Source organism: Buceros rhinoceros, unplaced genomic scaffold (assembly GCF_000710305.1).
Source record: "Buceros rhinoceros silvestris isolate BGI_N320 unplaced genomic scaffold, ASM71030v1 scaffold19321, whole genome shotgun sequence".
In the NCBI taxonomy this organism is placed as follows: domain Eukaryota; kingdom Metazoa; phylum Chordata; class Aves; order Bucerotiformes; family Bucerotidae; genus Buceros; species Buceros rhinoceros.
Window position 1 is genome coordinate 3,572 of NW_010396164.1, and position 17,868 is coordinate 21,439.

Here is a 17,868-nt window from a genome sequence, read left to right on the forward strand (position 1 = left end):
AACAAAAAAGAAAAAGGTTAAAAGGGGGTTTAAATTTTTTTTTTTGGTGGTTTTTTCATTGCCAAGATGATGCTGTTGGCACGGGTTGGCAGTCAGTATATCAAAGACTCAGTGTGAACACCCTGGAAACAGTCAGGGGGTGAGGGATGGGGTGGGTGACAGACAGTAAATGAATTACTTCACTCATAAATTAAGAAACCTGAAGCATTCTTTAAAAATCAGTTTTGAAGTGCTAAAACCAACACTGTTCAGCAAGGGCACTTATCTAGAGTTTTATACAATTTCCTCAAGTGATCTTCTAAAAAGAAAAAAAGTTAAGCCCTCCATGCATGTACCAAAAGAAGATAGAACCAGTGTGCCACGGCCCACTGGGAGCAGCAGGGCACTGTATTCCTTTGGCTCTTTGTCTCATCCTGACTTTGTAAAAGTTGTCAAAGACCCTGTGCACCCTGACACAGAGTTATGGGCAAAACTCTGCAGTCTTTTCCTCTGCTCTGTTATATTCCCCCCATTTTGAAGCATCCTCTCCAAAGTGCATCACAAAGAACAAACCACGATTCTCGTTCACTAGCAGGTTACACACATCTTATCTGTGTTTAAGAACTGCTCGCTCTCTCCAAATTCTTTCTTCCTTCACACAGCTTTAATTATTTCAGTCTTCTGAAACAGGTGACAGATACAAGGTGTCTGTCTTCATGGTTATGTTCCTTTCCACATTCTCAGTTCAGTGGGATGCCACAAAACTCTTTGAAAATAACTCACATTGGAGACGGATGTATCTGTGAATGTCAACACCTTGCTAGCAAACCAATAGATAGAGCTCCATCAGATGCTCGCTTACCACAATTGAACGGGAAGTCTGACAAAACAAAAAACAGTTGTTTTAACTCCCCCCCCTCCCACCCCCAATTAGAACAGAAAAGCCAACCATCCTACCCTAGCTGCACACTCATAGTCCATGAGCGAAGCTCACTACAGGAGTGTGCACTTAGAGACAGCCTGTCTGAAAAGGGTTCACTCCTCCTTGATCACAGCAAGGCAGCGCATGAACCAGAGTTCAGATCCATAAACTCAAGAGCACAAGCATCTTCTTGTGAAAGCAATCCAAAATGCAAGAGATAAGCACTTCCTACCACTGTTCAGATCCCCCAGCTGCTAATGCTTCTGAGCACGCCCCGCACTTAGCTTCTGCAGCCCAGCTGTACATCAGATGTGGAGAGCTACACACTTCATTGCATAATGAACTGCATTTACAGAGCACCATCAGAATGCAAATGAGTTCAGTACTTGGTACCAAACAGAATCATTACATCTCAGCAGATCTACTGATGCAATGATAGGGTTTAAAAAGCCTCAGATCCTCTCTTGAGTATTATCTTTAAAATAAGGGTAATTAAACCACAAAAAAGTACAATGTTCGAACAGTGAAAAATACAGAATCCACAAGACGAATTTCAAAGTTGAGATTTAAGCACTATCCAGAAGGCAGCAAGTTAGGACTAGCTGACCTCAAGGTACTCACACTTAGGTAATCCTTCACATGAACTAAGTCATCAACATCTCTTACGGGTGCTAAACTGTGGGCAGCGCTCCAGCTTACATCCTTATCATGCTTACTAAAGCAGATTAACCAATAAAGTAAAAGATTTACTCCTTATTTCTTTTCAACAGGAAAAAAAAGTTCACACGCACCACTTGCCCCCTCCTTTACATACTGGTAAAATATTTACAACACTAGAAAAGAACAAACAGTACAACAATTAGTGCCTAACACCAGTACTGCCAGTTACAGCGTAATTCAGCTAACAGACTTCATTAAGCAGCGATTTCACTCCTGGCCACTTCAACAGCTTTTACCACAAACGTATTGTTTAAAAGCAAACAAAGAAACCTGGTCATTCCAATCCACATAAACACATGTTGACAAAAGCAAAGAGAAAAAAAGGCAACTATAATGATGCTGGTTCTTACGAAAGTAATTTACTAGAATTACTTTATTAGAAATACTACAGTAAGTTTCTCAACGTGTTTGTCAGGAAATGGTGTAGAACTTACTAGGTTATTAATTTATACATAAAAGATTCTAAAAATCCAATGAAATTTAAGGATCTGTTCTACCAAAGATACAAATAACACCCCAATAAGCCTCAACTGGAAGACAAAACCAAAATGTAACGGAAATAAATTTTATTTGCTGTTACCCCAATACATAACCATTGGCTCTCACAGCTGTTTGAATGTCATTCATCCAACTATTTTAAAAAACCCACATCACATAATGTATTAAATGGTAACTTTTTCTTTAAAGAAAAACAGTTTAATTCTCCTTCGGCTTAAAATAACGGATTTCAGAAAAAACCTGCAAAACAGCATCATGAAATTTATAGACAAGTATCCCATTGTGCCTTTGACAGGCTGACAGAACTGCAAACAAAAGGGAAATTTGGTCAAGTTCAATACCAACTTTGTCTGAGTTTAACAGTTTGCTTCTTTATAAACAAAGCAATTAACAGCTTTCAAATTAAGGATCACACAGATAAATAAGAAACCAGGAGACAGTTTCAAAGGTCTGTACTTCCTGTCCCTCCTTGCAGTTTCTGCCACGTAAAACAAATTAAAAGCAAACACCTCAAAATCAAAATCCACAGCTAACCACCACTGAACTGCCGGCAGATCAAGTGTAAAAGAGGAATGTAGCCTTAATTTGCAAATGAACAATGATTATTCCATCTTAAATGTCTTCCTGATTCACATGAAATCATATTTTCATTTGTTGAAATGCAAGAGATATTTAAGCCTTTCCGATATGAAATCAAACTAATTAGTTTAAAAATGCAACTTCTCATTAAAGACATATACAGCATTTATGTTAAACAAGATTAATAATGAGATTGGACTGCCCTCTGTTTGAGGGCGAGATGCCACATCACCCTATTTATGACAATACTAAGAGCAGAAGTATCACTGTTCAAGTGAGATGAGAAGACTAGACAAGACAGCACAACTCCAAGCCCTTTTTGTATGAAAAGCTTTTCCATCTCCAAAGCACTTTAAGTGCAGGGCTATACAAAAATTCCTCATTCCAAGAATTAGTTAAAATTCACTGTACAGATGATATTCCCACAGTAAGTCTTAAAAAGAGTGTGAAGTTCAACTATTTTTTAATTTATTAACAAAGAGGTAAAGGAAATGCATTGACAATTTATAACGGAGACGTTTCAATCCTCTGCAATGGATGGGGCTGTACTTCATAATAAATTCCATACCTGACAGAATTGAGAAAAAAACTGCAAGACAACTCAGGAGAGAAAAATTTTAAAGGCAAAGAACTATCAAATTCACTTAGCAGGACAGAATAACATCGAGGGGGATTTAATTTTAGACAGATTTCATAACAACTTCAGAAGAACCAGCACGTCTCTACCACCTTCCACTCAGGCAATGGAGACATCAGCGTTAGCTGAGGAAGTGCATCTTTCTCTTCCTCCCACTGTTACATCTTGACTTCTCTGTGGTAATTTTTCAGTCACCAAATTCTCATATGAAGTATCTCTAGTGATATTATCTAAGTAAAAATTACCACAGTTTAGATGATGTTTCTAACAGAACCAAGCTGAAGACACTGATAGCAGAAAGCATTTCTCTGTCAACTATGTTACCAGGGTGAACTCCACAATGCCACTACAGTCAAGTAATTTTTTAAGCAGTCTTAGGATCTGCTACATCATTAAACTAAAAGCTTTCAACTGTACACATCCGAGCACACATTTTTCATCACTTGACATTTTTTGGTCCATCCAAACACCTCAAAGAGAACACTGATCATTACAAACCCGCCACTTGTACATTCTGAAACTGCCACATTCAGATCTTAGACCAGCAAGAAAACACCGTTGGTAAACTTAAACCAGCAGCCTAACAGCTCATTTTACAACTGCTGAATGTCCAGATTTTAACAACTAAAAAAAAAGTCAATATAAAGGCTAAGACTGAACAAGTAAAAGAACAAGACATAAGGAAAGCTGGTTGCAACAGAAAGCAGTGTTTTCTATGCAATCACAGAAGTGTCAATATGCATAAATCCTTAAAGAAATCTTACTAAATACATTTAACATTCAATTTCACAGACAGGACAAAACCAGTCTTACTGCAATAAAGTTGTTCATGCTGGCATTTAAAACCTCAGATAAAACCAAAAAATAATGGAGTGAAAGTACAAAGCTTTATGATTAACCTTCTGGAACTTCACTGTCAGTATGATTTTCTCAACACCTTCTGGAAAACACCTTCTGCTCAACCCCCTTCTTTGTTTTAGCTACAGCTTCAGAGTATTTTTGACAAGTTAATCAATATCTCACAAATGAGTGATATTCTGAATGAATACTCCTACACAGCTAGCATGGACACATGCTGTATGCCCTGAATTTCCTGGCAAACAACAGAACTTCCTGCTCACTGCTTTACACTTGGACATGCTGACAACTCCATCTCCTGCACCGCGTTACATTCCACTTCAGGAACAGTTACATTGCTATTGGTCCCTGCTCTAGTGCTCCTTCAGCTTTTGTTTTGTGGATTTTGGATGTTTGGGGGTTTTTGTCAGACCATTTATTTTCTAACCATTTAAGCAGCCACTCTGGCAAATGAGGCCATTCTTAAATACATCTTGAGATGTGAGTCATAGGATGTCTTCACACAGGTACTCCCCTGTGGTGAGAACGGGAGCTCTCTCCATTAAGTTTGTCAGCTAGGTTATGTCAGAAGGATGTATCTTAGATCTTCATTCACCAAAGAGGTTGTTTTGAAGAAAAGCTTAGAAAAGAATGATGCATAAAGGAAAAATTACTCAGCTCTCTTTCACTGTACTGAACGTTTAGAAGACTGAGTAATATTCAGTCGGTAATCTTGTACATTGCCACTCTAATACCAGCGCTTCCAATAAATACATGTGGAAACCGTTTCCCCATCTTATGCAAAAAATACAGCCTTTTCCTGCAAGCACGTATAAGAACTGTTCTGCACAGGAGCGTTTCATGTTCCTTTCTTCATATACTGGGAGAGGAACTGGCTTCTGACAAAGTGGATGAGCTTGGTCTCTGTGCAGAACATTGTAAGGATGGTGCCTGCAAAGCAGAGAGCCCCCACGCTGATGTGAATCAGCCTCGCCATCCAACCCTTATCGCAGCAGAAGAACACCTACAACAAAGGAAACAAACAAGGAGGAAAACTAGTTAGCACAAAGTAGATTTACTGTCTCAATAAAAAGTAAGGTCCAACACCTCTCCTGACAGTGCTCTAACACCACCATCAAGCTGAGCACAGTTTTACCTCATGCACTGATACTACAATAAATCATCTTTAGTAGTCACAGCGCTTGTTTTCTTAAGAAAACTCTGTCAGCAAAAAATAAGCATGCGGTGGATACCTGGTAAATATGGAAATCGTTATTATCTGATACACAGAAATACACTAACTGAGACATTAGGAAAACTGGTGCTATCACACAAGTCTACCACTTTGCAGCAACCCATTAAGTTATTTTATAACAAACCCCCACTGGAAATCTCCCATTCCAAAATACAAAGCTCTCCTTTCTAAGGCATAACAGATTTTCCATCTGTCAAATTTCCATACATTGAAATGCTACCATCCCCATAGTAATTAGTCTGCACAATTACCCTCCTGTAGTCTGAATAAATGTGATAAATGTGCCCTTGGCAATGTCTGTTTCTGTTCTTGTTTTGGTTGGTTTTCCTCTATCGCTTTATTGCAGCATTTTTAATAACAGTTTCTGTGCTACAGCAAAATTTCAATAAAGAACCAAGGACATGGATTTATCTACAGACAGCAGAAATGTGTTAAATTTTACTTGCCAGATACACCTTGTACCGGTGGCAGAGAGAGCTTTGTATCAAAGGACATCTCTTACTATTGTATCCTGCCTTGTTTGTAATGCAAGTCTTCCAGCCTACCCTCAAGAGCCTTTTTCACTAATGGCATTTCTCTGCTTGTGGTCACAAAAGACATTTGACACTAACTTTCAGACTGCAAGCAAAATCTGAGAGAGGTACTTACCTCCGACAAACTAGTGATTACTCCACTTAGGACATAAACGAGTACCAAAAATGGTGAAGGAATCAAGCCTGTCAAAGGTCTGTAAGGGCTTTCTTTGAAGAAATCATACATATAGTGGATGCTGTGAGCTATTCGGATACCCATGTTAAAGCAGTTGGCAAGGATAAAGCCTACACTGCCATGCCAGTGGGTCAAGAAATAAGAGATGCAGAGGAACGTGAAGGACAAGGCCAGCATAACAAAATTGTACCTATGAAAGAAAAGAAACAACTTAATGTATACAGTTATAGTATTTATTAACTCTATATTTGAAGAAATAGCAGAATTTATTTTCTAAAACAAGGAACAGAAATTCTCTTACTACCTTCTCATGAAAGAAGATAAATTTGAGAGCTGAGATGTTAAAAGTTCACTAAATGAAAACACAAACAAATTAAACCAAGAACTGCATTATGTGAAGGACTGTCTGCTTCACCAACCAGCTGTTCACTCATTTCAGAAAGTCAAATTCAGTACCAATGGGAATTAATGTAAAAACTTGTGGCTTTACGTACTAAATAAAAATAATGCTCAATAGATGACACTTATTTAGTTTCTGCTCCAAACAGTGGCTTTCAAAGCAAGTTCACACTTTAAAGGTGTCACGAAGGCAGTCCTCGCGAAGGCTGACACATTCTACTTGACCTGTGGGCAGCAGACCTCTCTGGAACTAGTATGGAAAGGCCTGGTAAGGGACAGCTGCTACATAAGTGAAAAAAGCTTGATGGTAGAACTGGGAAGGCAACCAGGCTTCTGAGCCAGTAACCCAGGACAAACACAGAATGAAGAAATAATCCAGGCTGGGAGGGACCTAGTCCAACCTCCTACACAAAGTAGATAAACCACTGAATTCAGACCCACAGTTCAGACCACTCAGAAGTGTACCTGATATATGGTAACTGTGCACAGAAATTTTTAACAGTTACTAAACTTTAACAAGTTTTAAGTGATAGCCTGTCTTAAAAGCTAACTTCAAGTGCACAGGTACAGAAAACAAGACTTCACATTTAAAGTACTTTCCCAGTTAGTGATGTACCAAAAGCTAATTTAACAATTTCTTCATGTCCAATATTTTTACCCAAGCATTTAAACATTTGTTAAAGCTTCTACATCTAAATCTACATGCAGACAGCTAACTAAGGAGTTGGTTTTCAGCAAGGCAGGATATTTTAATGATCAATCTCTTCATAAGGTCATGACAAATTTTTAAAATCAACGTTTATCAACAAATACAAGCATGTAAAACAAAAGCAGTGCAGATTTGCTTGCCCATCTGATGTACCTGGCTCTGGAGACAAGGAACACAGTTCTCAAAGTGACTGCAGAAATAAATTTGCTCTTTGGGGAAAACAGCATTTCCAAGCATATATCCGTGGAGGACAATTGTTCTGTTGACATACTGAACTCCAAGCAAACCATATGCAGATTAATTACAAGAATATTCTGGGGCCACTATTTCCTACCTGTCTACCTCTTCTTTACACATCAATGCAAATGTAAAACATTCTGTTACTCCGTTGATAGCAAGAAATAGGACATATAAAGAGTAACATCGTAGGAGATCTGGACCTAAAAAAAAAACAAACACCCACATTAAAATGGTAAGTAATTATTATTTTTTATAAAACTGCATTGTTTTTTTACACTCACTGATATTAAGAGATAAAAGTTATGTTACTTCTAATTTCATTTGAACATTTTCTAATTTCATTTGAACAAGTTTCCTGTCTAGTTATCTTGACAAGAACACAAATAAAGCAACACAAAAATAAAACCCAAACCCCCCAATACCAGTTGTTACAGTATCAGTAAAGACACCCATCAAAAAAAGTATTTTTAAAAGGTATTTCCTAATTAAAAATTAGTATTTATCATAACCCAAATCCTCTGTTGTACAGAAATTTGTGGAAATTAATCCAATAGTTATTATGAGGTACTAAAAGCAATAAAATGTGTATTTTGAACACAATAGTAAGAAAATAAAGGCTATTCAATACGTTAAAAATTGTGCTAGATAAAAAATTTTATTCAGACTTCTATACGTCAGAAGTAATTTATATATGACTTGAAAATTCTCCATTCAGACCTCAGTCTTTTTCTTGTGCTTTAGAAACTGTAACTCTGGGAATAAAATCCCATTCTTTTTAACCAGTTATACTCTTTACTGACAGCAGCAACATAGTTCATCTTACCGAGCCTCCTCCTGTTTCAGTTCTGAAGAACAACTGCCCAGTGAGCAGTAAACACACCGCAGATGGGAGGCAGAGCTGAAGACTTCCTTTTCAAATATGCATAGAACCATTAAACTAGAGAGCACTCATTAAAAAAAAAAACCACACAACTGAATATACCCATGAATATCTGGTCAAATAAGTCAGTACACATGCTCAATGTTTCGTTTTCATACATCATCATTAGGTAAAAAAATAAAATTACTTGTGAGTCACTCGACTGGTATCCAAATTCCTAACCACAGCCCTTTTCAGTCAGGTGTATATGTCTAAAAGATTAGGTCCATCTTTGGACAGGATTAGGTCCATCTTTCTTGATAAGAAAGATGGGCAGAAAACATTTTCTTCATAGAGCTGGCTGCTGAGGTCCAGAATGACAATTTTTCACATTTGCTTTCAAAATCAGAAGCAAATCTGACAGAACCAGCAGCAAGACAACTCAAAACACCACACAAAAGTTATTAACATTTTTCTGTCATTATGCAGACACATGGTTTTCCTTAAAATCAGTACACAAATCAAGCACCAGCTTCCAAATAACATGCAAAGGTTTAAAGCAAAAATATTTAAATGTTTAACATTTTAAAATAGGAAAATGTCCATGAAATATATTAAATTATCTTAACTCAAAGTTAATTGCTATTTATTTTAACAGCCAATAAGCAGTATTCCAAGGTCATGGTTTGAAGGTGCAAAACTCTGACAGGTGCAACTGTCTTCAACACAATATACTGTCACGTGTTTTAATCTCCCTGTAACTTTCTCTTAATCACAATAGACATGAAACAGAAAAATTCAAGCTAGAACTGCCCCACAATGGCACACGGGCAAAGTTTCCAGACAGAAATGCAACAAAAAGCTCCTCCATCTTCCCCCAGGATAGATCAGTTAGGAACAGAGTCATTTTGCAGGGCTCAGCTACAGAAGATTGTTTTTCTAGCAGGAGCTACTGTAGGTCAACTGACAAATCGCTGAAAGAACTCAAGATAACTCCAGGCTACAATTCCTGTGTTTATGTTTCAAGAAGGAATTAAACGAGCCTTTACTTTCTCTCCTGATAAACCAAGGTGACCTGCAAATTCCTTGACTGTTTCTGGGGATAGATTTGTAAAACTTACCCCTCAGTACGTACCATAGCAGACTCCTACTATTATATGGTTGAGCACTATTAAAAAAAAAAAATCTTATTGTTTCTATACTAAAACTATGAGGCTTTTTTGGTCCAATTTGTCGTACGGGTTTTGGGCAGGGGTCGTTATTTTAAACAGCTGGAGTCAGCAATTTTACATCACAGAGCAGTCAAACAGTCCTTTAAAATGTTATTCTCCAGTGATGTGAAATTGCAGGAAGGTAGAGCCCCAAACCTGATCATACTTGCTCAGAGCTCCTCAGTATATTTTAGTTTAAGGTGCCTAAATTTTAAAAATGCTATTACAAAGGCACGAGTTTTGGACTTAACCCAGCTAAGTCACTGATTTCAATAGGAATTTTACAGGGCAAAAAAAAAAAATCTGTTGATTTACACCAGAATTCGTAATAGCTGCAGCTTCCTCTTTTTAAAGAACGGCTTCTTTGACAGCTCTGTAAATCTTTACCTGTCCCAGAACTGAGCATTGAGCCTCCATAAACATCCAGAGCCAGCTGAGAATAGGCATAGCCAAAAACCATGATGGTAAGGCCAATCAGAAGTACAAGTTTCAACAGCAATTCTAATACATTTGCAGCCATAGCAACATCTCCCTGAAAAAAACAAAAATGTAGTCAATTACAGAAATGAGAATTATTATTCCATTCTATGTTTTACTCATTACAAATTCTACGCAAACATTAGCCATGAACGCCGCTGCTCAGGGGAATGTGCAAACAGCACTTGCACCAGTTTAACAGCAATAAATGGCAAAGAGGAGCACAGTGAGGGAGGGTCAGAGTTTTCCTGCTGCACAGAACTACAGGATCTGCCACACCAGAACCAGCAACTTGCCAGTTTTACTACCTCATTACGAGAAGCGCTCTTGTAACGCAATGTAATTTCACTACGTACAGTGGAAACTTATAAGCGTTCTCCCAGCTATGTACATCAGGTACATTATATGTAAAACATACATCCCTTCCTTAGGCCACCAGTGACCAGCACGGGAGCTGTTCAACTGGGTGCTATGTGCAAGCAGCAGGATACTGCAAAAAGTTGTCATAGTACCAGACAAAAGCCAGGCTGATCAAGAAATTCTTACCTAAAGCACACGTGAATATCACCCCGTGGAACAAAGCTCTTGTGGGTTTAACTATTGATACTCCACGTACAGTGCAAAGGCTCAAGAAAAATACTGTTATTTCATTCCAAAAACTGCACTCTTCGCAAATATTACTGCTTAGCGCTTAGCTACTTGGATACTCAAGCAAAATATTTTCAGACAGCATTTATTTGATAGAAATAGCATGCTTCCATGATTTAAATAATTGCCCAAGCATATCTAGAAATACACAGTACACCAGTGTTTACATCTCCCTGTTTGGAGCAGATGATGTTAACTGCAGTATTATGCCACTGAATAGCTTCTATTTCATTGGCATTCATTCATTTGTATTTCACTGGCATTTTATCTATTTTCTTTTCTTTTTGGTCCAGCCTTACTCAGCATTTTTGCTCTCCACTTCACCTTTGCAATTTTAACAGCCTTTATACTCAAATTCAAACACACACTTCTGTCATCTCACCTCTGTAAGGCAACTTACTTGTAAGAAAAATCAAGCATTTGACTTGTAATTAATCCAAAATAAACATACCTGCTTCTGATCCTTTACATTCTTCCCTCTTTCCAACACTTTGGCAAAAAAGACATAAAAACTCTCCTCAATAGGCAAAAAGATAAATCTGGCCACCAGTGAACCAAGATTATTCACGATATCATATACACCTTTTAAAAAACAAAAGTGACATAGCAGCAACCTGTTAATTTTTTTAAGCACATTTTAATTCAAGTCTTTAACAATGACATGAATTCTAATTTAACATTTCCACTGACCAAAAAGAAAACAAGTGGAATTTTGTGCAAAATTAAAGCAGCATTTCCTGAAAATTCTGATAGTCTCAGCAACCTCAGCTGAAAACAACAAGGCTTGCTCACAGATGGCAAAGCTAGTACAAGCGCATCAGCTACAGAGAGGTGAACCCAGGAACCCGAAGCTAAATGAGTTTCACTGAATGAGAATGGGAAGGTAAGGATTTACTGATACAGAAGAGAAAGAGAGCTATTTCTAGCAGGCGGTTCATCTGTTCTCCTTAATTCTACTGAAGTGGAAAAGTAATCACACGTGACATTTTACCAGCACTGCTATCCTCAGCAAGACACTGCTCCAAACCGGCCAACACATCTATGTTGATAGCTAGCTAGACACAGTCCAGTCACTGAGAGCACACGAAGTCAGGCATACGGCTAAGTACTTTACATACGCACAGTGAAATGACAGAATAAGGTTCTGGCTCATTTCACAGGACCTAGAACCAATGTTTCTCAGCATTTTGAGAGTGCAAGCATTTTTGTACTCATTGCTCTTTTAAAGACCCTTCACGTAAGAGGCAGCTCAGTTGTTCTGCAGAGGAGGATGAGGATCGGAAGTGGTCGCAGTCACTGGTGGCAAGCACATACACTCAGTATTTACAGGGGAACACACTCCTGCCAGCCATTAAAAGTAATTCAAACTATCCAAGAAACTTCTCACAATGGACCAACAATTCCAGCCTATTTCTCTTCCCCAAGCCCCGAGATGCTGACAACTCAGTCACCTGAATGACTACTGCCATACACTGCTCCCTAACCACACTGAATTCTTATACAGAACGTGATTCTGTTTTGAGATGCAATGCTATGAACAATCATGTTCTTGCTGAAACACAGATAAAAAAGGAAGACAAAAACCAAGAGGAAAACAGAGTTATAAAAACTGAAGACAGACAACTATAATACATCAGATACTAATGATGGTTTTCTCTTAAAAAGAAACAAGATATATGGTAACATGTATTCAATTGGAAAGTTTTGATTCAATGAAAAAATAAAATTAAACTCCAGGATCTTAAATTAAATTCTTTTCTATATCAATCATTCTCTGAAATGTATCTCAAAGTCACAAAAACTTTGAAATCTTCTCAGATTTTCAACTTATCTTCAAATACTTCAAGTCATTTTCAGAACCATCTGAAAAGCAGCGACTAAGAAAACCATCACCATTCTGCAAGACCATCACACTTACCCTGATCTCCAAAATTTAACACGTTCAAAAAAGTCATCACATATCGTTCACCTGTAAGTTCAAAATAAAGACTTTAGGAACAAGTCCCTAAATCTTTTCCAACACACGCTCAGGCCCTTCCAACATTAGACATTCAAGAGACAGTCAAACAGGACAGCCCCTAGTTCAGAATACCTTCAGAAACTCCATTCATGGTGTTAACATCTGCTGGCAACAATCTTTGAAAATCACATGCCCACCCCCATCCCAGCTTTCTCGAGCTTTAAGTCAATTTTTTATTCACTAGTCCTTCCTCCATCACAACTGTATGTCAAGCCTCACCTTCTGTCAAAATCTGTTTCAAGAAGGACTGTTTGAAGAAACTCCAAGTCAACCGTGCTTCCTTCCAGTTAACAAAGGTCTGCAAAAAAAGTATTGAAATGTATTAAATGTGACTGAAACTACAGAGCAGAAACAGAAAACACAAAGCCAGCACAATAATCTAGGCTGGCTCGAACGGTACTGATGAGGAAAAGCCACAGTACCACAGCTACTAGCAGCTAATCTAAAATATTGCTGAATTCAAGCAACAATATCACTCTGATCTGGCAGATTTTTTCCCTTGCTGAAAATTACTGAGGTTGCAGATAAAGTGCCCAAACAAGCTTTCGGCAGAAAATACTAATCAAAGTTAGAGAATGAAAAAAAAAAAAGAAGTCCCGTGCTGTTTAGCATGCCAGTATAAATTGTTTAATGCTCTTCAAACTGTCCCCACAAGTCTTGCCACCAAGGATTGCTTTTATCATTTCCATCTGAAAATCTTTTTTTAAATGTCATCATCTTCACTATGCCTTTTCATTTCTTTTTTTTTTTTTTTCTTTCTTTCTTTCTTTCTTGCCTCATTTTCTTTTGAGAGGACATCAGAGATACTCAAGTATCTGCAGAATGATGTCTACCACCACATTTATTTTCTGGAAAAGTCCAAGTATCAACATCCATGGCAAAACAGTTCTGTTTTCTTTCCTGCCTCAGATCCAGTGACACCTTGTCATTCCCCTGCACATTACAGGTGTTCTGTCCAGTTAGTGGTTTGTGCAGATGCTAAAAGTCAACAAGGCCATAACAAAACAGAAGTCGAGTTTCACAAAGATTTTTTGACAGATTTTATTGATAGAAACCACAATCAGAATTTGTCTGCAACTTTTAAAATCAGTCTTATCTGCTACAGAGCAGAGATAACCCTCAAAACCACTCCATTGACTCCACTATCTCAAACTAACTTTTAAAGCTCTCAAGAAAAACTTAAAATCACTAAACGAACTGTGCAACCTACCTCATCTTCCACCAAGTTAGGTAATAGAGCTCTCATTCTAGCAACTGGAAATGATTTCTTTGTTGCTTCAGGAGACCCCAAAAACATCACAAAATAAATTACATAGCACAGTACCAGAACACTGACATATAAAAGCTGGAGAGAGAGGGAAGCAGAGAAGAAAAACCGGTGATGTAAGATAAATGTTCGAATGCAGAATTACATGCTAGAGTTACAAATTCAGTGAGAACAAAATTTAGTAAGCAGTCCTTGGTCCTGTCAAATTTCAAATGAGATAAAGACTTGAACCCCCAAGAGTGCTGCTGATTTTTTTTTAAATCTATAGGTTATCAGAGCCCTTTACCAACTTTTGTGCTCTATTCAACATTTTTAGAATGATTATTTTAAGTCAAATTATAAAGCAATTATTCCCACTCAACCAAATAAAGTGCACAGAGTAGCTGTGATCAGTTAAGTCACCTACTACAGCCACCACAAAAAATAAACAGAAATAACCACAAATGTCCACATTTGAAGTGGTTCACATTTTCATTCACAGGTAACAAGCCTATTTTTCAGGTGACAGTATTCCTCACTGTAGCAAAGACAAAGTTTTAATCCGAGTGGTTATATACGATTAGCACCTTATCAGAAGGTGATACAGGTTGGTGGTACAGGCTGATAAAACTATACCTGATTACAATCTTCTACCCAGCAGAATCCACAGTCTAGCATTAATACTGAAGCCAAGTGGTGAAGAGAGCCTTCAAGTATTAGAAGGTATAAACCAGTCAAGAAGAGTTAACATAAAACTTACACAGAATAACACCACCTTATCTGGAAAACATGCCTTCATGGACAGAGCAAGGTGATTGCTAGCACATCCTTCAGACTGCTGGGGGTCACAGTGCTAGAGATACTAAATACAAGTGCTAAATCTTAAACTTCCCAGGTGCATTTTCTCTCACCTCCTCAAAGGCATTTAGCAGGCTAAATGTCAACGGCAGCAACAAGCAAAAATTCAGATGAATCAAGAACTTATAGAAAAATAGAACACAAGCTTACCTGAGCCAAGGAAAAAATGTAGAGGCCCCATTGTGGATAAAGGGCTACTAAAGTAACCGTCAAAATGCATTTTGACACTACTGAAAGGCTTTCGGCAATTACCTTTAAGAAAGAAAACAGAGGGTATTTTTCTGCCAACTCAATCACATACACAAGCTTAAAATCCACTAGTTTCACACAGAGAATTTGTGTAGAAATAAGACTTTCAAAGCCAGTGTGACTATCACAGAATTTCTTTCTGCTGAGCTGCCCATCCAAGACTGGAATTTCTCTGTAAATTTTCTATTCTTGCCTTTCACCATTTGTCCGCTGCACATTCCCAGTCCTTCATATGGGATGTAAGGGAGAAAATTTTACTTAGGACAATCACATCCTCAATTCTTCTATTTCACAATTTCACACGCTTTATAAACACATTTATAAAATTCCCCAATTTTATACCAACAATCAATTGAAATATGAAATTGAGGAAGCTGCGTACCTCCTATCTACAATAAAATCACGTCATGCAATACTAAAAAGCACACGCAGCTTTGTGGGTTTTTTATGTGCTTGAATATACAAAAATTTTGTTCCTTTCAGAGAAATAATTCCACACACACGCATACGCCCCAAGAACTTTACTAACCTTAAGTCTCACGAACAAATGAGCTTGTGCTAAAACCCAGAACGGTTCTCCCAGAAGCTCGATAATTGCAGAAAGACCAAATGCCACTACACCAGCCTGATAATGAGGAACCACAGAAGGATCAGGTACTTCAAGCAAGTGTAGCCAGATTAAGCCCAATAAAATAGACCAAAAAACACCAAGAGGGACTCTAAAAAGTTAACAAAACACAATCAATAGAAACATCACTTAAGCAGAAAACAACCCAAGAGAAATCAGATGAAAATTTCACACATTGCTGTAATAAAAAAAAAAAAAATACAACAGGCCAAGAAAATCCCTGAGGAATTTAATTTCTATTGTTACAATACCAGGAATATTTTTGTGCAATGAACATTAAGGCATTCTTTTGCAAGACATGGAGAACATTTTTCTGATCCGTCTATTTTCTACTCTATGAACCTATCATAAGGTTCCCTAGGAGTGAACAATTCCAATCCCTATCAGCCTGCAGAATACAGCAAACCCTTCATTGTTGCAATTTTTATACCCTGTGGTTACCAGAGGTTTGCAGACAAGCCTTGATGGATCTTGCTGTAACAGATAAAGATGTCACCACTCCAACTGTTAGTCTCATTCTTCCAAAAATCACTAGTTCTCCAGAGCGCGCCAGCAGAGCGAGCAGAAGAAAAACACATGCCTGCACCTCCGATACGCCAGCTCACAATTCTCTACCACAGCTCCCAGCCACTTCTGTTGGTGACTGCAGCCAAAAAGCCAGGCCCAGCAGTGCAGACGTGTATTACTGTCTGTTGACACTGCTTCAGGAACGTGAAGCTTCTGGCAGAGTGCAGAAAGTTTTACAATACTGCAGCAGGATCTATTTGGCCCTGCTATTACCAGATCACTAAGGCATTTGACACCGAGCTCCTAAGATGTATTTCAAATCCTTCAAGAAAGTTAATCTTCTTAAGTTACACCTCTTTGAGAAATAATTTTAAAACAAAAAGATGCAAAAAGTCGTTGTTAACTCTGTCACTTAATGCCTCCTTGAAAGGCTATCAAAAAGCAGAAAACTGATCATAATACAGCAAAGAGAACAGATCTAGTACATTTAAAATGTAAGCATTAAACTTATCCCTGAAAGGGACAATCCCTCTTCTTTATACCTGGATGCAGATGACCACACACAAGTTCCCATTTCCGGGCCAGATGTGATTAATGTCTGTGCAGTACCAGGGAAAGTCCGCAGGGTGACCCAAGAAAAAACCACTGTTCTGTCGGGCAGGGGTCATTTTCTACCAGAACTGACTGGTAAAACTTACTTCCCAACCCACGGAACTGGGGCTGCACAGCTGCTAAATCTGACAGAGGGGAAGTAGCAGAGAGGCATGTCCAGGAACCAGAAGGGAGAAACAAGTCATAAAATCCACTTTGCCTGCTATGAACAGCACTGCAGTTGAAAGCCATAGTCCTACTTACTCCCTGTGGCTTAATTCCAACTCCTCCACCTTTTCACCTCTCTCCTTACCCAGCACAAGCATTTACATTGCTGTGCCATTAAACCACAACAGGGCTCAAGATTTTTTTTGGGAAAAAAAATCTAAATATCTTCACGAACGCACATCAAGTGATAAAAGAACAAGACTGATCAGGTAGAGGAATTAAAAATAAAGGACTACATAGTTGTGTAACGTGCTTTAACAGATACAACATAAACAAAACTCTGGGGTAAGTGGCAGAACAAGTGGCTCCCGATAACATCTTTGCCAATGCACTTTCCCATGTGCTCCAAAAGAGATCACGTCCATAAACGCTAAAGCAACAGACTTGACCAGCTTCCTGCATCAGTTCTGAAACACCTCTGAGGCTACTAAATGCTCAAGGCTAAGATAATTACCTCAGTAAATAAACACTTGTTCTCATTTTGAGACCGGAATTAGAAATAAGTTCCAAAGAAGTAAATTTTTAAAGGTATCTTACGTCAGCCACAACAGATTAATTGTTTTGGTCCAGTTCCGCTTTGTACTTCCACTCAAACAAGCTCTGCGAAACGCCTCCCTGGCGAGGAAGACAACCGTTGAATACAGCAGAGTTAGCCTAAAGGAGGTGAGGGGGGAAAAAAGTAGAGAAAGTTGTTTCTTTACATGCTGCCTCTGAAATCCTTCATGCAGTAGCATCACTAGCAGTTTTTACACAGGACTGTCTGACAAACAAATCTACAAGCATTAAACAAGGTACGCAAACAAACATGGTGACATGAGGTGAATTATCACCATCTCCTAAGAAACGAGGGAAAGTAATTACAT

The 17,868-nt window shown here is 38.2% G+C and overlaps 1 protein-coding gene across 1 annotated transcript; it reads right to left on the bottom strand.

Annotated features, from left to right (window-relative positions):
* Window positions 1-5,009: 5,009 nt before the first annotated feature.
* On the bottom strand, window positions 5,010-17,659 carry RFT1 (RFT1 homolog (S. cerevisiae); the record flags this gene model as incomplete). The annotated part of the gene is made up of 11 exons (XM_010145826.1): window positions 5,010-5,196; window positions 6,076-6,325; window positions 7,578-7,683; window positions 9,941-10,085; window positions 11,130-11,260; window positions 12,597-12,647; window positions 12,918-12,996; window positions 13,909-14,043; window positions 14,953-15,054; window positions 15,581-15,770; window positions 17,543-17,659. Coding segments are annotated over 11 exons (1,471 nt in total), but the record flags the coding sequence as incomplete, so codon positions are not given.
* Window positions 17,660-17,868: the final 209 nt, after the last annotated feature.